The 20133-nt window shown below is 43.4% G+C and overlaps 2 protein-coding genes across 9 annotated transcripts in view; both read right to left on the bottom strand.

The window, feature by feature from the left end:
- The window catches only part of LOC134346777 (solute carrier family 15 member 1-like), a 59311-nt gene extending 56102 nt beyond the window's left edge, over nucleotides 1-3209 (bottom strand). The window contains exons 1-2 of one of the 2 annotated variants that reach the window (XM_063048407.1): nucleotides 3088-3209; nucleotides 2841-2878 (exon numbers count right to left, since the gene is read on the bottom strand). In XM_063048407.1, the coding sequence (XP_062904477.1) occupies nucleotides 2841-2878; nucleotides 3088-3094 (45 nt within the window). In that variant the 5' untranslated portion in view covers nucleotides 3095-3209. The remainder of the gene's footprint in view (nucleotides 1-2840; nucleotides 2879-3087) is intronic. The other variant, XM_063048408.1, reaches the window with a different exon arrangement.
- Nucleotides 3210-18080: 14871 nt separating this feature from the next.
- LOC134346774 (dedicator of cytokinesis protein 9-like) overlaps nucleotides 18081-20133 on the bottom strand; it is a 365134-nt gene continuing 363081 nt past the window's right edge. For all 7 annotated transcript variants that reach the window (XM_063048402.1, XM_063048406.1, XM_063048404.1 and 4 more), the window contains one exon: nucleotides 18081-19529. In XM_063048402.1, coding sequence (XP_062904472.1) covers nucleotides 19401-19529 — 129 coding nt within the window. In that variant the 3' untranslated portion in view covers nucleotides 18081-19400. The remainder of the gene's footprint in view (nucleotides 19530-20133) is intronic.

The raw sequence follows: 20133 nt of genomic DNA, 5'->3' as shown, positions 1-20133 counted from the left end.
AGTGGGCAGATGCATGGCAGATGCAGTTTAATGTGGATAAATGTGAGGTTATCCACTTTGGTGGCAAGGACAGGAAGGCAGATTACTATCTGAATGGTGTCAAGTTAGGAAAAGGAGAAGTACAACGAGATCTTGGTGTCCTTGTACATCAGTCACTGAAAGTAAGCATGCAGGTACAGCAGGCAGTGAAGAAAGCTAATGGCATGTTGGCCTTCATAACAAGAGGAATTGAGTATAGGAGCAGAAAGGTCCTTCTGCAGTTGTACAGGGCCCTGGTGAGACCACACCTGGAAAATTGTGTACAGTTTTGGTCTCCAAATTTGAGGAAGGACATTCTAGCTATTGAGAGAGTGCAGCGTAGGTTCACGAGGTTAATTCCCGGGATGGCGGGACTGTCATACATTGAAAGATAGGAGTGACTGGGGTTGTATACACTGGAATTTAGAAGGATGAGTGGGGATATGATTGAAACATATAAGATTATTAAGGGATTGGACACGCTAGAGGCAGGAAACATGTTCCCGATGTTGGGGGAGTCCAGAACCAGAGGCCACAGCTTAAGAATAAGGGTTAGACCATTTAGAACGGAGTTGAGGAAAAACTTTTTCACACAGAGGGTTGTGGTTCTGTGGAATGCTCTGCCTCAGAAGGCAGTGGAAGCCAATTCTCCGGATTCTTTCAAGAAAGAGTTAGATAGAGCTCTTGAAGATAGCAGAGAGAAGGGATATGGGGAGAAGGCAGGAAATGGGTACTGATTGTGGATGATCAGCCATGATCACAGTGAATGGTGGTGCTGGCTCGAAGGCTGAATGGCCTATGCCTGCACCTATTGTCTATTGTCTGCTTAGCTGTGGATTAACGGCCCCAGAGTCAGAGGCAATAAATTTGAAGCCCATTCTGAAGGATTTAATTCTCCTTCTTGCTCCATTGAGTACCTTTTGGTTTAGGGAGTCAGCTATTAGTTAACCACTAGTTTGGTCCTTGAGGGGTTCACTCGTGACTCTCGATAGGCTGGCACTCCTAGGGTGTGACAGAGTGTCAGTCACCATCTTCCAGAGGCAGACGAAGTACAGTACGCATGGTACAGGCCATTCGGCCCACAGGGTTATGCCAACCTTTTAATCTACACCAGGATCAATCTCTTGCTTCTCTCCAACATTATCCTCCATTTTACTTTCATCTGTCTAAGAATCTCTTAACTGTCCCTAATGTACCAGCCTCTACCACCACCCAGGCAGCGTGCTCCACACGCCCACCCCTCTGTGCAAAAAAAATCTGACCTCAAATATCCCCTTGATACTTTCCACCAATCACCTCAAAATCGTGCCCTCTCGTATTAACCGTTTCCACACTGGGAACAAGGTGCTGGCTGTCTACTCTATCCATTCCTCTTATCTTAAACACCTCTATCAAGTCACCGCTCATCCTCCTTCACTCCAAAGAGGGAAGTCCCAGCTTACCCAACCTTTCCTCGTAAGAAATGCTCTCTAATCGGAGACCCTACCTGCCCACTCAGATGGATGTGGGAAATCCGGGGGCCACAGTTCAGAGAGCCAGAATCCTCTTCCTGTGTCCCTCACTCAGCACCATCCACCAGCAGGTTGTCTGGTCATTTTCGGTTGCTGCTGGGGACATCCCGGCATGCAAAACTGGCTACAGTGCCTCTGGACTTCAGCAGCGAGTATACTCACAACATTATCCATTGATTTACAGACGTCACTACAAGTTGTGATGTCAGGAGTCGTTGTAAATCTGAAATAAAATCATTAAATGCAGGGAACACTCCGGCTGTGACTGTAGAAAGGAAAACAGAGCTGAATTTTCATGTTGAAGATCTTTTGTCAGGACAATAGAGAGGAGACAAGTTAGCATAAAATTGTAGAGAGTGTGGGGGAAGAAGGGTAAATGGAGTCCCTGTGAAAGGGTGGTGCTAAGGTTGCTATGGGGATAAGTCAGTAGAGGTCATCTAGGTGTCTGTGATATTGGGTCATTTAGCATTAACTGATCCACAGTCATGTAAAATGTTTCACAGTATTTCATGTTCCTTTGTCTGTATTCTCACTTTTTAATTGTTTTCATTTCATTGCTTTATTCTCTAACTGCGCCTTTTAACCCACTGACTCTTCCTCCCCACAATAAATTTAGCATCACACCCCACACTTCCATCAATGATATTCCCTTTGATCTACCCGTCTCAACCCCTCTCCTCCTGCCCAATCTTCTCTGCCACTTAAAAACTAACCTGCTTTCTCTCTTTTCTGACAAAGAATCTTCCACCTGAAGCATTAACTCTGTTTCTCGCTCCACAGGTGCTGCCTGATCTGCTAAGTATATCCAGTGTTTTCCCTTCTACGACAAAATGCAAGCCTTTTCTTTCAGAGTTGAAACCTCAGGAATAATTAAGATTTGGGCAAGTGTCTGACAGTCATGACTGAAGTATAATTTTAGATCATCATAAATCTTCTTATCAAGAATGCAAACATGTTAAAAACGTTTCTTGGTAATAAGTTTCAATGGAGATTGCAACAAAAGTACATTAAGCAGCATTTCAAAGCAGAAAGGAAATGACTAAGAGTGATCTTCCGAAGTAACTCTGGAGCAGAATTACACGGATGTACGAAAGGTTCCTTATAACGTATTACTCGGCAGGTAGAGAGTGAAATTCTACAACTAATTTGTTCTTTGTAAAGGTACTGCACAGCAAAAGTACTGATTAGGCATCTTCCCTGTAAAAGACAGTTTCTCAGCCAGGGACTATGACTGATTCTGAATGGCTCTGTAGCAAGAGGTAAGACAGTCAGAACGCAGTGTGGAACGAACAGTAGGAAAATGTCACTCACCGTTGAGCTTCTCTGCTTCTTGGGTGCCTTATTTTCATCTGTGGAAAGTTTCAGAAACAAGAGAGAAATGAGTGCTTTTTTCGACATTGGAGAAGGGGTTGACTTTGAACGATTCCAGGAACAGCAGAATTTGTGTGTCCTTTGTTGGTTGTACAATGAGCCACAGTTTAAAAAAATTTGTTTGTCAAGTGGAATATTTAAATAATACAGATTATTTGAATTGCAGCGTTTGAATGAAGTCACCAACCTTTCATGTTGCAGCTGGTTAAGGTGGCTTCGTGCTCTCTGGAAACTTGAGAAGAGATTGACTGGAGGCTTGGAATCAATTTTTAAACTTGCCTTTAATGGCCTTGAACCTGGTTCATTTCTAATCAGTCAGGTGACTGAGGTTGCTCTTCATCTCCTTTGGTGCAATAGTACAGTGCTACCTGTGAAACAACTCCTGAGATTACACCGATCTGGCTGCCTTAATGGGAGGAGATTTTGCTGGGCAGTGAACCAGCCGGGAATTTCACTTCAGATTGCACAAGCGTTTGCAGCAACTTTGACAGCTCCCCCGTTGAATGTAGTTGTTCAGGGTTCAAGATCAAGTTCTTCTCACTGCTGCCATCACGAAGGAGGTACAGGAGATCCTGCTCCCACACCATTAGGTTCAAGAACAGTTATTACCCTTCAACCATCAGGCTCCTGAACCAGCGAGAATAACTTCACTCACCTCAACTCTGAACTGATTCCACAATCTGAGGATTCACTTTTCTACAACCCGTGTTCTCAGTATTATTTACTTATTTAAATATACACCATTTTCTTCTTTTGCACATTGGTTGATTGTCATTCTCTGTGTGTAGTTTTTTGCTGATTACTGTACTTTCCTGTTCTACTGTGAATACCTGCCAAAAAAAGCAAGAATCTCAAGGTAGTATATGCGACGTATACGTACTGTGATCATAAATTTTCTTTGAAATTTGATCAGGTGTTTCAGCGTCAGCCTGCATTCCCTTTTTGTGTCCTTCAGATGGGATGTTCGCTGAAAGCTCTGTCCGAGCAGTGTGTAAGATACCCCCTGGCCAGAATAGCATGTTGTTCAGAGACTCCACATTTAGCAACAGGGCCACTTCGTTCATTGACCCACTGGTGCTTGAGGGATCTTTCCTTGTACGGGTCGGTTGGCATACCTCCTGCTTTACTTCACATTTCAGTGGGAAAATTGGTTTGGAGCATCCCAAAGGTGAAAGACACATTGGAATCATGCCTGACTTCCTTGTGTCTGGAAGGCCAGTGTTTTCTGTTTCCAGCTCACAAGCTAGAACGCCTAGCTCCTGATGAGTACTTAGAGGACTATCCCAATGTGATCCACAGCTTTTCCAAAGCCTTGGAGACATTTTGTGCGGGTGGCAGTCTGTATGACTTGTGGTTAAAGGTTCTTCTATGCATATTTCTATCTACAAGTAACAGGAGGTATCACTGTGAGCATTGAATTATCTAAGATTATCTAATTATTGTGTGGTGAATTGCTTAAACTAGGTCAGTTTGTGATAGATCAAACGCGCAGGGTCTAGTTAATGGTTTTGAGTCCTTCAAGTCATTGAGGGAGAGGGGAAACCTCACAGGTAGTGATGCTTAGTGTCTTCCCTCTGTATTGATGCAAAACACAGACAAAGGAAGCCGTTGGGTAGATTCCACCCAACCCTTTCCGTGGAGGCTTTCACATTACATCGCTGTGGACACCGCCCACTTCCAGTCTCTAGGTTAACTGGGTGGCAGATCAAGTGACTTCAGGTGTAGGACTCATCCAATAACCATGAGACCACCTGGTGCCTGACCAACAGGTTATTCACATTGTGTGAGGGACCAGTGGGGGTCTGTTTGAAGTCCTCTCCTGATCTTCAGCAAGATCCCTGGGGCTGGGAGATGACAGTGCCAATGCTCACAGTCCCTTGGTCCCTGACCAGCTTGCTGCTGTCTGGATGAGTTGATCTTTCCCTTCCTATTTTCTCCCCAACCCATCCATCTTCTCACTTCCTCCACTTACTATTTCTCCTCCAACTCCTCTTCCCTTCCCTTCCTCCAAGCCCTTGCCTTCTCTCCCCCCTCCATCCCCCACTGCCTCTACCTGTCCTGCTCCTCCTACTTCTCCCCCCGCACCTCTTTCTTCATTTCCTCTTTCTTCTCTTCCTCCTCCTCAGCTGAGTTCCTGAGCCAGCCGGTGTTGGCAGAACACTTTACAGAGAGCCACTTGGGTTCTGTCTGTCGAGTCGAAGCCTTTCAACTTCCACAAAGCCAATTTTCAAGAAGTGTCTTGGCCCGAAATGTCAACTGTGTATTCATTTCCATAAGTGCTGCCTGATCTGATTTGACAACATCATCTTCGAAAAGCATAGGAAATTATTTGTGAAAACTAGGCTCCCTATCTACACCTTGCTGCCTCAGTAAAGCAGCCAGCGTAACTGAAGACCCCACCCAGCCGGACATTCTGTCTCCTTCCCCTCCCATCGGGTAAAAGCCTGAAAGCCCATACCACCAGACTCAGGATAGCTTTTACTTCACTGTTATAAAACTATTGAACTGTTACCTGGTATGCGAACGTGGACTCTCGACGGCACAATCAACTTTGTTCTTATCTTGCACCTTTAAGTTCCTCGGCATAAACATCACCAGGGATCTCACATAGCCTGTACATACCGGTTGTGCGGTGATAAAGGCACAACAGTGCCTCTTTCACCCTAGACGGTTGAAGAAGTTTGGCCCCCCAGATTCTGAGGACTTTCTACAGGGGCACAACTGAGAGCATCCTGACTGCCTGGTATGGGAACTGTACTTCCCTCAATCGCAGGACTCTGCAGAGAGTAGTGCAGACCGCTCAGTGCATCTGTAGATGTGAACTTCCCACTATTCAGAACATTTACAAAGAAGGGTATGTAAAAAGGGACCAAAGGATCATTGGGGACCCAAGTCACCCCAGCCACAAACTGTACCAGCAGCTACCATCTGGGAAACGGTACTGCAGCATAAAAGCCAGGATCAACAGGCTCCGGGACAGCTTCTTCCACCAGGCCATCAGACTGCTTAATTCATGCTGACGCAACTGTATTTCTATGTTATATTGACTATCCTGTTGTACATAATATTTATTATAAATTACTCTAATTGTACATTGCACATTCAGATAGAGATGTAACAAAGATTTTTACTCCTCATGCATATGAAGGATGTAAGTAATAAAGTCAATTCAATTCAATTCAAAACCTTATTATCTACCTACATTCCACTTTTTCTGTAGCTGTTACACTTAATTTTACATTCTGAAGTTGCTTTACTTTGTCCTACCTCAATTCACTGTGTAACGGTGAGATCTATACGAACAGTATGCAAGACAAGCTCTTCCCTGTATTTCGGTACATGTGAGCCAATTCCAGTTTCAAAGATTACATCAAGAAGCAACAGATGAAATTTCTTCCCCTTTGGGGATCCATCGCATACAGATGCATTCACTCTGAAGGACATCGAGGAACCCTAAACCTGATTAAGGCACTTGTAAGCTCTTTTAAGACAGGGGTAACCTCAACCATGATTCAGTGGGAGCAGAAGATGCCTGCGCGTTCCAGGGCAGTGCTGAGGGAGGGCTATACTCTCAGCAAAGTCACCATACCACACTATGCTTCAATTTAGACAGTAAATCAAAGGCTCGTCAGTTGATGTGGAATACCCCACACAACTGTCTTGGGAGCCAGGTATTTACCCCTAAGCTTACTTCTCAAAAAAAAGTTATTTTAACATTTCTGGGAATGCTGGAAAACTGACATAAAAACAAATGCTGGGAACGCTCAGCAGGTTGCGCAGCAGCTGTGGAGGGGGAGCACTTCAGGCTAATGAAATGTAAATTTGTCCCATTGTATTTTTGGAATCTTGCTGTGCACAAAATGGCTGACAAGCTTCCCAATGAGAAAACTTACTAATTTCTTGATTAGATGTCTCAAGGTCTTTAAAGGGCACTGCAAAAATGCAGGACACTCTTACTTGGATTTGGGAGAGTTTCCCTATAGAACCTAGAATGCAGAACAGGACAGCACAGGAACAAGCCATTTGGGCAACGAGGTCTACACCAAACACAATACTATACCAAATTAAACACTACCTCTTCTGCCTGCATGTGATCCAAATCCCTTTATTCCTTTCATATTTATCTGTCTATATAGCTACCTCTTAAATGCCACTGTCATATGTGCTTCCACCACTATCCCTGGCATCTGTTTCGACACCCACCACTCTGTGTAAAAAGAACTTGCCCGACACATTCCCTTTAAACTTCTTCAGGAAGAAGGGCCTTGGCTGGAAACATCGACTTCATTTCCATAGACGCTGCCTGGCCTGCTGAGTTCCTCCAGCATTTTGTGTGTGTTGCTTTAAACTTACCCCCTTCAACAAAAGTGCATGAAACTCAGATCATTTCATTACAACAGTACACTGAGGGACCGTAGTCCAGGGGAAAGCAATAATAGACTGCAGAATAACATGTTAAAGCTACAGAGAAAGTGCAAAGTGGACGGACAATAAGGAGCAAGACCATAATGAGATAGATTGTGAGGTCATGAGTTCATCTTATTGTACTAGGGAAGCATTCAATAGCCTTATAAGTCTGGTATCCTGGTGGTACAAGTTCAGAGGCTGCATGATAGTATTGCCGTTAGAACAATTGCTATCAGTGCCACCTGTAAGACTGAGGTTCAATTCCGGCCACTGTCCGTAAGGATTTTGTACCTTCTCCCCGCAAGGGTTTCTTCTGGGTGCTCCAGTTTCCACCCATGTTCCAAAGTTGTAAGGTTAGCATTAATGGGTCGTAGGCATGCTACGTCAGTGCCAGAAGAGTGGTGACACTTGTAGGCTGCCCAGCGCACTCCACGCTGATTTGACGTGACGCAAATGACACGTTTCACTGTATGCTTCGATGTACATGTGACAAATAAAGCTAATCTTTGTACCGCACCATCGTACCAGCTTGGATATTGCATTCGGCAGTGAGGATTGGAACTCAAACCCCCACACCTCTGAGGCAGAGGTAAGAGGACAAATCATTGAGCCACAGCTTCACTGAATGAACTTCAACAGCCACTAGATTAGGAGACCGCTTCGTCGAGCACCTTTGCTTCGTCCGCCACAAAAAGCAGGATTTCCCGGTGGCCACCCATTTCAATTCTACTTCCCATTCTCATTCTGACATGCCTGACCATGGCATACTGTACTGCCAGGATGAGGCCACACTCAGGTTGGAGGAGCAACACCGTATATTCTGTCGGGTGGCATGAACATCCGGTAATTGCACCCCCCCTTTATCATTTCCCATTCTTATTTCCCTCTTTCACCTCATCTCTTTACCTGCCCATCACCTCCCCTTTCCCATTCTTCCATGGTCTTCTGTCCTCTCCTATCAGATTCCCCTTTCTCCAGCCCTTTATCTCTTTCACCAGTTAACTTCTCAGCTCTTCACTTCACTCCCTCCCCATCTCCCCGTTTTGCCTATCTTGTACTACTTCCTCACCTTCTTACCCTGTCTTTTCCCCTTCCCTTACAGTCCTGTTGAAGGGTCTTGGCCCAGAACATCGACTTTTTACTCTTTTCCATTGATGCTGCCTGAGCTGCTGAGTTACTCCAGCATTTTGTGTGTGTTGCTTGATTTCTAGCATCTGCAGATTTTCTTGTGTTTGTGAGCTTTTGTATAGCAATTTCAGAGTGACACAAGCGAAACCAAAGGAGATAATAGGTAGATCACTAACAAAAAAGTCAGCTGGGTGGAGAATCTTAAGGGACTGATAGCCTTGTAGAGAATATTCCCTGGGAATAATCTGCTTGGACATCTAGAAGTTCATACACTATTACAGAAAGCATTTCTGAGCAACCTTTTAGAATCTTACAAAAAAAATTAATGCTTGCACAAAGGGGAGATTTATCACGAAGTTAAATGTTCAGTTTGCACAATTTAACATTCCATTCCTCTCCTATTTTCCGAATTAAGAAATTCAGCGCCTGACTAATGAAAGGCAATTGAGTCAAGTTTACAGAGGGAAAAAAAACTCGTTTCACAGGAAAACTGTAATCAAAGTGCTTCTGCATATTTTAACATTAATAGATGATGTGTTTTGAATATTCAATAATGGTTCCATGTCAAACATTTCCAAAGGTCTTTAAATTTAGTGCTAAGCAACATTTTTGCTTATTAATTAGTTCCCACAGAAATTTCACCTGGTTGGTAAAGAGAATTATGTGCAATTATTCTAAAGTGGATAGTGTGCTAACAGGTTATGATACTTATCTGCAGTTCTGATCAGACCACCGTGTACAAATAATAAAGAACAGCACAGCATGCAGAAACTCGGTCAATTTATTACAATCAGCACAGTCTGTAACCTGCAGGAATAGCGAGTTATAATTAGCAGCCAAAATTCAATATTTGCGGCCAAGAGGCAGGCTCTGTACTTTCCTTAGCCCCCAATCCACGCCCCTCCTGCACTTGATCTTACTCCACTCCCCCTATCCCCTCCCCCTCTGTATTTAATAAAACCCATCCCTGCTTTCATCTCACCCTGCTCTGCAGAAACCAGTTTGAGAATCACCACAATCCCAATGAGAACAGGCTTCTCCTGAACTCCCGATTGGAACATTACTGGTTATCTTGTACTGATGGTTCTAGGTGAGAACGTTCTACCGAATTATTCCATAAATCTCCAGGTCTCGTTTAATTTTCCCACTTTATTGTTCTTTATGTGAGGACATACCTAATCTTCCAGTGCACTAAAAATGTCAATAAATACGTGTTGGGCTGGTTACTGTGTCGCATGCTCGGCAGTACATGTCTTTGAACAGGGACGTCAAAACTTAAATGCCACCTCAACTTTTTAAAAAAATTACAAATAGCAATTAAGAATGCTAAGGGCCGAATAATTAATTGAAAAAGATGAAGTAAAATGAACGTACACTTGCATTGAGTCATAGAACATGGGGACGGGTCCTTTGACCCAACTGGTCCAAGCCGACCAAGATGCCCCATCCACATTACTTCCAGTTGCCAGTGTTCGGCACATGAACTTCTAAACTTTTCCAAGCTCTTAGTGGACTTGTTTCAACTACTTCCTGTGGTAAACCGTATATATACAGTATGTTGTAACTGGGTTAACTGTCTGGACATGCCCCTCTGCTGTCTGCCCCGTGACTCCTCCCACAGACCCCTGAATAAAGGTGATTTCGCCTTGCCCCACTCCCTCAGTCCAGGAGCAGACACTCAGCATGCTGAAAGTCATATTTTACTGCGAATAAGAGCCTTTCAGTATTTACCCTACTTCAGTCTTTTGGAATAATTGAAGGTGCATCACTTCCTCTCCCATACCTCTCACCCTCTGAGCAAAAAGGTTGTCCCTCACGTTCCTATTAAATCTTTCCACTCTGACCTTAAACATTTGCCCTCCAGTTCTTGATTCCTCAGCCCTGGGAAATAGATTGAGTGCATTCATCTTTTCATGTTCTTCATGATTTTATACACCTCTATAAGATCACCTCTCAGTCTCCTACACGCCAAGAAACAAAGTCCCAGCCTGTCCTTCCTCCCCCGTCACACAGTTCCTCAAGTCCTGCAAACATTCTTGTAAATCTTTTTTGCACTCTATCCAGTTTAATGTAACTCAGTTTGAATTAACATTGTTCAGTTACAGACGTTTATTTTTTTGTGTTGGTAGCTTTTACCTACACAAGAAGGCATAATTCTTAAACCCTATTATAATTATAATCTTATAATTCTTATACCATCACTTGTGTGATGCTGTTGGGGGGAAAATTCACTATGGAGGCAGATTGTCCATTGCATTACAATTACTAGATTAGATTACTGTCATTATCCAGACCATTCATAATTCTTTTAATTTTGTATTGATCATTCAAGGGATGTGGGTTTCACAGGCCAAGGGGGCATTTAATTGGCCACCCCTAGTTTCCCTTGAGAAGATGGTGGTGGTGAGATGCCTTCTTGAGCAACTGCAGTCCTTCAGGCATGGGTAAACGCCCAGTGCTGTTAGACGGGCAGTTCCAGCGTTTTGACCCAGTGATGGGAAAGGAACGGTGACATACTTCCAGATCAGGATGGTGTGTGGCTAGGAGAGCAACTTCAACAGGAGGGTAGTCCCTGTGATTTTGCTGTGTTTGCCCTTCCTGTTGGTAGAGGCAGTGAGTTGGGAAAGTCAGACATCCCACCCTGCAAGAACCCATTTCAGGGAGGTAGCACCACCACCCCCGCCCCCCAAAACCCCATATCCCCCCCTCCCCAGTCGACTTCCAAGGGTGTATGTATACAGGACATTTGATTATGAAAGAACACAACAATTTATTTGATCACATATTGAAACCATTCACACACACACACATTATATATATATATATATAAATATTCCTTATTGAGTATTTTGTTGGCAGTCTCAATGCTAATAGCTAAATGCTAATGCAAATAGCTTTTCTATTTCTTTTGCAGACTTTCCCTGTACTGTGAAGTGGTTTGCTTGGCAGCCAGCCAGCTAGTTTAAATAACGTTAGCTATGCTAATGAATGAATGACACCTGTTAAACTCACCTCAACATGTCTTTCACAGTCATTTAACTGACTATGGGCAATAGAAAAGTCACTGTTGCAAACAGTGCAGTGAGCAACACTGCCATTATTTTTGACCCCTGTTAGGCAGGGGTACACTTTAGTGTAGTCTGGGGTGACGTACGATTTATATTTTCTTTTTTTGGAACACTCTGCCATGGCGCTGCAGGACACTAAACTGAACTGATGGGCAATGAAAGAGAGAGAGGTCGACTGTAAAGCCTGCCCACAGAGAAAACTGATAGGTCTACTTAGCACAAAGAGAGACCAATCAGGATGCTCTCTCTATCACTCTCTCGCTACGCCTGTCACTCGCGCTCTCTGTCTCTCTCTCTCCTCCCCCCCCCCCCCGCTCGCTCTCAATAAAATCGATTTCCGGGATATTGTATATAATTTGCGGGCGTCAGGGAGCTGCTATCAATATGCGGGAGACTCCCGGAACTTGCGGGAGACTCCCGGAACTTCCGGGAGAGGTGGGATGTCTGAAGTGCTGTCCACACCACTCTCTGCAGAATCCTGTGATTAAAGGAGATACAGCTCCCATACCAGGCAGTGATGCAGCCAGTCAGGATGCTCTCAATTGTGCCCCTGTAGAAAGTTCTTAGAATTTGGGAGCCCATACCAAACTTCCTCAACTGTCTGAGGTGAAAGAGGCACTGTTGTGTCTTTTTCACCACACAGCTGGTGTGTACAGACCATGAGAGGTCCTGGGTGACGTGGATGCCGAGGAGCTTAAAGCCGTTACCCTCTCAACCCCAGTTCTGTTGATGTCAATAGGGATTAGCCTGTCTCCATTCCTCCTGTTGTCCACAACCAGCTCCTTTGTTTTTGTGACATTGAGGGAGAGGTTGTTTTCTTGACACCACCGTGTCAGGGTAATGACTTCTTCTCTGTAGGCTGCCTCATAATTATTCGAGATTAGGCCAATCAGTGTCATCAGCACATTTATTTAGCAGATTAGAGCAGTGGATGGTGACGCAGTCAAGTTCCTTGAGTGTTGTTGAAGCTGACCTCCCCCAGGCATCTGGAGAGTCTTCTATCACCTGAGCCTCGTGTAGGAGGTCAGGCTTTGTCGAATCAGGTGGTGAGCTACAGCAGGACTCCTAGCCTCTGCACTGCTTCTGTAGCCAGATTGTGTGCATAGCTTCTCCGGCTGGCAGTGGTAACCCTCAGGATATTGATAGTGTGGGATTCCGTAATGGTATTGTCGCTGGATGCCAGGCTGGCAGCTGGATTTTCCCTTGTTGGGTATCGTCATTACCTGACACTGGTGTGGTGAGACTATTACTTGTCACCCATTGGCCAAGACCTGATATTGCCCAACTTTGCTGCATTTGGATGTGGACTTCATCATCTGAAGAACTGCGAATGGTGCTGAACATTGTGGAATCGCCAGAGAACATCTCTGCTTCTGGCTTTACGACTAAAGGACACTCGTTAAAACTGAGGGCCTATTTGCATGGAGTACCCTTCTCCAAATCACTACTTTTTGTTTTTCTCTCCAGGGCGGAAAGAGACTTGATTCAACGTTTAAGGCATAGATAGGGTAGATAGAGCTCCACTCCCCCCCCCCCACCACCACCAGAGAGCATAATTTTAAGGCAAAAGGAGGAAAGCTGAGGGAGATTATTGTGGCAACGTGTTTTTTTTACACAAGCTGCTTGGAATGAGCTGCCAGGGGAAATGGTAGAAGCCTGTAAGAGTCATTTAGACAGGTACATGAACAGACATGGATAATTACTTTCAATTGGCATTTTGGTCAATACAGATACTGAGTTGAAGAGCCTACTGCTGTGCTGCACTGTCTTTTTTTAAACTTCCTTTTAATATATAAACAAAAACAAAACCCAAAAGAAAAAGAGGAAAAAAACCAAAAAAAAAGGCAAAACAGGGCTAGACCAACAACTTGTATCAGACAAGATCCATAATATCGCTAACTCCACTCCTCTCATCATATAATTCTAGAAAAAACATTTGGAAAGGTCAGATTACATCATATGAAAATGTTGCATAAAAGGTTTCCAGGTATCTTCAAATTTAACCGAAGGGTCAAAAATATCACTTCTAATTTTTTCTAAATTTAAACTTAATATGGTTTGAGAAAACCATTGGAATGTAGTTGGAGGATTAATTTCCTTCCAGTTCAACAAAATAGATCTGTGCTGCACTGTCTTATGTTCTATGTTGTAATTATTAACATGCTTTTATCTCTATTCTCTTCGTCCAAGGAATTGATAAAACTCAAATGAGCAGCAGACTCTTATTTCCTGTTAAGTAACTTGATTTTTTTCCGTCCTTCGTTGACATGGTTAAACTTTAGGTGGTGCATCAGGCAAAACGACCCAAGTTCGCCCCACCCTTCATTATTGCTAGTATTCTCTAACCTGAGCGATATCCTGGTGAACCTCGTACTTTGCCCCAAGGTTCAGTTCTTTCTTTACTGATTTACTATTACTGCTTCCTAACCAAGTATGACCCCTACATTCACAATGAGGCCACTCTCAGGTTGGAGGAGCAACACCTTACATTACATCTGGGTAGTCACTGGATGGCATTGTCACTGTTCTTTTTCCTGTGGGGTAGGGGTTGGGGATGTGTTGTTTTTCTTGTTGTCTTTTTTGCTGCAAGTGAGGGGCTCGGGGATTGTATTGTTGCTATTTTTTCCTGAGGGAGGGGGTGGAGATTTGTTGCTACTGTTGCTCTTTTCTGTGGAGGAAGGGGTGGGGGATTCTGGGGTCAGCAAATTTTTTGAGCGGGGCATTTGATGCATTTCATGACTATCTGGAGAAGACAAATATCCGAATTGTATTGTACATGTATACTTAGACAATAAAATGAATTTTTGAACTTTTTTTAACATTAACTTCTGGTAATTTCTCTCCCCTTCCTCCTTCTCTCTTTTTTTCATTTCTCATTTTGAGTGCCCTCTCAACACTTCTTTTCTCAAGTGCCTATCACCTCCCTCTGGTGCCCGTCTTCCTTCCCTTCCTCCTATGGTCCACCCCCTTTCCTAACAGATTCCTTCTTCTTCAGCCCCTCCACCTCCCAGCTTCTTATTTCAACCCCCCTTCCACTCCACACACACACTTTCCCCTTCAGCTGCTTTCACCTTTCACCTGCCAGCTTGTACACCTTCCCTCAGCTCCTTCTGGCTTCTTTTTCTTCCTTTTCAGTCCTGAAGGGGCTCTTGGCTCAAAATGTCTACTGCTCATTGCTGTCCATAGATGCTGCCTGACCTGCTGAGTTCCTCCAGCATTTTGTGTGTGTTGCCAAAGCTCCCTTCCCCGGATGGATTATCTACAGAGACTGTCAATAAACCCCCCTGGATGCACCTAACAGATTCCTGTCCCATCTAAGCCTCTAGTTCCAGTCAATACTGGGGAAATGAAACTCTCCAATTACAAACACCCTGTTGCTTTTACATCAGTCTCTGATCTGTACACATATCAACACAGTTAGCTTCTTGTACTGCAACCATTCTGTGATTCCAAACTATCTGGGGTATTACTTTTTGTAAAGATACTGTTTTCATAAATTCAGGAGATCCTGCAGATGCTGGAAATCCTGAGTAACACACAGAAAATGCTGAAGAAGCTCAGCTGATCAGGCAGCGTCTATGGCAAGTAATGAACAGTCGGCATTTATTCTCCTCCATGGGTGCTGCCTGACTTGCCAAGTTCCTCCAGCATTTTGTGTGTGTGTTTGTGTGTTACCCTGCTGATTTAGCCTTTTCTTGTCTTTGTACTCTCACAGTTTCGCTTATCACTGTTGTAAAACTTGTTATGCATTTTTGCTGTACTGATTTTTGTATGGAGGTCAGAATCACACACAACACTCGGCAGGAAACTGGGATAATTCGAAGATTGGACAGTGATTTATAAACAAACCAAATCATTAACAGTTTTATTGGTGATGCTAAAGGTAATACTCAGATAAAAACAACTTTCAGCCATGGAGTGTACTGATGATAACTACACTGTAATATGCAATCTATATTGACAACTTGCTTAAGTTTTAAATAATAAACACAAGAGACTCCCCAGATGCTGGAAATTCAGAGCAACTCAATGCTGGAGGAACTCAGCAGGTCAGGCAGCGTCTATGGAAATGGATGAACAGTCGGCTTTTCGGGCTGAGATCCTTCTTCAGGACTGGAAAGGAAGGGAGAAGGTGCCAGAATAAGAAGGTGGGGGAGCGGAATGAGGACCAGCTAGAAGGTGATAGGTGACGCCTTGGGGGAGGGGGGATGAAGTAAGAAGCTGGAAGTTGATAGGTGAAAAAGGCAAAGGGCTGGAGAAGAAGGAATCTGAGAGGAGAGGAGAGGACAGTGGGGTGGTCTGGTAGTGTAGTGGCTAGCACAATGCTTTACAGTACTAGCCACCCAGGTTCGATTCCCTCTGATGCCTGTAAGGGGTTTGCATGTTCTCCCCATGGCCGGGTGGGTTTCCTCCCACAGTCCAAAGGCATACCGGTTAGTAGGTTAATTGGCCATTGTAAACTGTTCCATGATTAGACTGGGATCAAATTGGAGAAGTGATGTGTGGCGTGGTTCGAATAAGTACATTTTTTTAAAAATGTGAACGTTACTGGCAATATCAGTATTTAATACATATCCCTGACTGCCCCAAAATGAAGAGGTAGTAAGAGGTCGCATTGAAGGGCTGGAGTCACATATGGATCGGAGAGGGTGTGTTGACAGATTTCTTTCTCTGAGAAAGTAGTGAATTGGACAGGTTTTAAAGTCAGTCTGGTAGCTCAGAGTCTGAAGAGGTTTGGTATGTAATCAAAGAATCACAGTTAGGTTTATTATCAGATATATAAGCCATGAAATTTGTTATATTGTGGTAGCAGTGCAGGGCAAGGCATAAAAATTACTATAAGTTACAATAATAAACAAATGGTGCAAAAGTGGAAAGAGAGCGGTGGAAAAAGAAGGGGGAGAGGGGGGAAGGGGGAAGGGGAGGGGAGAAGAGGGGGAAGGGGAGGGGAGAAGAGGGGGAAGGGGAGGGGGGAGAAGAGGTGGAAGGGGAGGGGGAGAAGAGGAGGAAGGGGAGGGGGAAGGGGAAAGGGGAGGGGGAAGGGGAAAGGGGAAGGGGAAGGGAGAAAGAGGGGGAAGGGAGAGAGGGGGAAGGGGGGGAAGAGAGGGGGACCATAAGACATAGGAGCAAGGTTATGTTATTTGGCCTACTTGAGTCTGCGCTGCCAATCCAGTGTAGCTGATTTATTCACCTCTCAACCCGATTCTCCTGCTTCTCACTGTAATCTTTGATGCCCTGACTAATCAAGAACCTATCAACCTCTGCTTTACATATACCCAATATCTTGACCCCCACATCTAAGTGTGGCAATGAATTCCACAGATTCACTTCCCTCTTGCTAACGAAATTCCTTCACACTTCTGTTCTAAAAGAATATCCCTCTATATGACGCTGTGCCCTGTGATCCTGGACTCCCTGACTAAAGGAAACATCACTTCCACATCCAATTTACCTAGACCTTTCAATATTTGATAGGTTTCAATGAGAGCCCCTCATTCTAAACTCCAGAGCCATCAAGTGCTGTTCATACGTTAACCCTTTCATTCCTGGAACAATTTTCGTGAACCTCCTCTGGACCCTCTCCCATACTAGCACATCTTTTCTTAGGTAAAGGGCCCAAAAAAGCTCACAATACTCCAAGTGCGGTCTGATCAATGCCTTATAAAGCCTCCCCATTATCACCTTGCTTTTATATTCTAGTCCTCTCGAAATGATTGCTAATGAATGCTGGTGTGGGACAGATCTCAGAAGGCCTCTGCGTTTGATTGGTCTCCCTCCCCCCACCCTCTCTCTCTCTTTCTTGATGCCATTGGAGGGTGTCACGGAAGTTCTGCGATTTATGGATTGAACTATGGATGCTTTCTGTTCTATGTTTTTCACCCTGTTCTTTCTTGTTGCTGTTTGGTGTGATTTGTTAAGTACTTTTTGTGTGCCGGGGGGGGGTGGTTGGGAGTTTTGGGTTTGATCTTCTTGTTGACATTTGGTGTGGTTTGTTAGTTCTTTTGTGTGGGGGGGGGCGGCGGTTGATATTTTTATATTTTTTCTTTGAACAGTTTCCATGGTTTTTGTTGTTGTATGGCTATCTGGAGAAGACAAATCTCAGAGTTGTATATTGCATACATGCTTTGATAATAAATGAACCTTGAGAAAGGGAGAGAGAAACAGGACTGTTATGTGGAAAGAGAGACATATGGATATATATTGTAAATATTTCAAACTGTGTCATAAATTTTAGTGATTTCTATCCACAATGAAATTTAATGTTCTTCTAGACCTCCACTTTGCTTATCTACTTTTGACTAACACACTCACTGTTAATCCAGCTTCCAATGTATATTGTCTCGGAGCAACAGCGCTCCACAATGGATCTCAAGTGTCCAAAAATATTTTAACGTAGAAATTTGCTCTCGGGTCAGTGGCTCCAAATGCACAATATAGTCGTAGCTGTATTTTTAAATTCTGGAATGAAATTTTGAATAAGACCGTTTTACCATACTTGATGCAAGATACTGAGATGATAAATTCTCGTTCTGGTGTTAAAGCAACTAGAAGTTAGTCTGAAATCACCCAAACTGCAAAAACAAAAGTTAGAAAAGTCTGAAGTCAAATATTTATTGACAAGCCACATGTACAAAACAAAACAGCCGGCTAATGAATGAGCTAACTTTGTTACAACACTTAAATTTACATACAGCAGGACAATAGTTCCAGTTTAAATAAAATTAAAATCCTCAACTTTCCCCAAATATAAAATTTCATTAATGTCTTCAAAAACAATTCTGATGGTAAAATGATTTAAGTTAGACAAAAAAATAGTAAAAATGTTTGCTGATAATTTTCTGTCACTTTGGCAAAGGAAGAGCATGTGCTATGTGAGTTTTTTTTTATCAAAAATGTAACAAAGACTGTGTACATCTGGGATAAAGCTTACTGATGAATATTGCACTCAATGTACAAGAGTAAAAACAAAGGACATTTGTAAAATATACTGTGTATGTCACAGGAGTAGTTAAAATACCCTTGTCCAACTTTCCCTCAGTGACACTTCTGTTATAGGCAAGGCAATAATTCTATCTTCTGGTGAAATTTCTATATTGTTCAACATTACAGCTCATGAAAATACTTTACTAGAAATGCAACTGTGTACGGAAAGCTACACGCACTTGGTGATAACGACTGTACACTGGAATCATTCGACATTTAGGCTCATTAGTGCACTGTGGTGGAACACCACTGTCATTATCAGGGCTACAACTGTGGGAAAGGGAAAAGCCACATGCATTAAGTATTTCTGCATGAAAACACATGCCAAGTGCACTGAATTTCACCAGAAGTAATGCAAGAGCATATTTTTCAGTCCTGCTTGATATAAACTCATGTAACCAGTACAGAGTCTACAATGCTGAACCCATTTTTTTTTCTTTCAACAATGAAACTATAATCTCCAATTTTGTCGCACGAGACTGCAACACTTACCTGGAATACAACCTCCTTCTGCTACCTTGTCGTTAATAACTATATACAAGTAATAGATATGTGTAAACAGACAGCAAAAATATTGATGCTAACATTATATCCCTGCGTTTCTTTGTCGAATATATTAAACATACAAAGTCTATACTTTTAAGACAGGTTTGAGTAGCAAAGCAATGGACCCAGTTCCACCACGGAATACTAAAAACTGTACAGTAATTTGCTCCCTACAGAACACTTAAAATCCATGATGTGTCCTCCGGAGCTCAAATGTGCAAACATGGTTTCCTTTGGGCTCACAACCCAGATGGCCTCACTTCTGCAGAGTTAAGGCTGGACTCATCTGCCATCTTGTGTGGGAAGTATCCTGAGTGAAAACATGAAAGGTAAAGACTCCTGACGATGATCACTCGCTCGCCAACGCTCAGACCATGGAGGACGAGTTCGAGATGCCGTGGACCACGGTTCCACCTGCCGTCCCGCTGATTGCATTGAAGATGTGATATGAGTTGGGCAGGAGGCTGATCTTCATCCCCTCATCCTCTGGTGAAATCTGAACAAGAGAACAAGACCGTTTCAAAATCCAAAAGCAAAGGCGGGCAGAAAAATCCCACAAAAGCGCCGGGCGGCCCGCCTCACGCAAAGTTTTCTCAGGGTGCAACTCAAAATGCAGGGAATGAGTTTTCGGATTGCTGCACACACAAACACACTGATGTCATGCACTTTCAGAGTGTACAACAGGGACATTACCATCAGAGCTGCTCACATTACAAGAGGGAAGCGTTCAGAGAAAAGAAGAGAATGAGAAAACACTAGTTAGATTTCATTTGAATCACTCGCGATTTTACATTATTGAATTACAGGCAAGTGTAAAATTCTGGGCCCATGCAACTGATTACTGAAATATCCCAGTATTCCTGTCTTTCTGAATTTTCTACCAACATAACTTTGCTTTTAAAATATCTCATTCAATCAAATCTCTACATTACCCTATCACACTTTACACAAATGGCAGCACAAAAAGATTTCAAAACACTAAACCTGCCCACAAACTTGTGATGAAATTAAAAAGTGATTGCAATTATAGGTATAGTTTGCATGCCCTCCCCAGGCATCCATTGCCTGTTTAAGACCAGATTTAATGCATTCGGATAGAA

This window comes from Mobula hypostoma, chromosome 5, assembly GCF_963921235.1.
Source record: "Mobula hypostoma chromosome 5, sMobHyp1.1, whole genome shotgun sequence".
NCBI classification, from domain to species: Eukaryota; Metazoa; Chordata; class Chondrichthyes; order Myliobatiformes; family Myliobatidae; genus Mobula; species Mobula hypostoma.
Note: the sequence above shows the minus strand (reverse complement) of the source record. Positions and strands in the feature narration are given on the sequence as shown.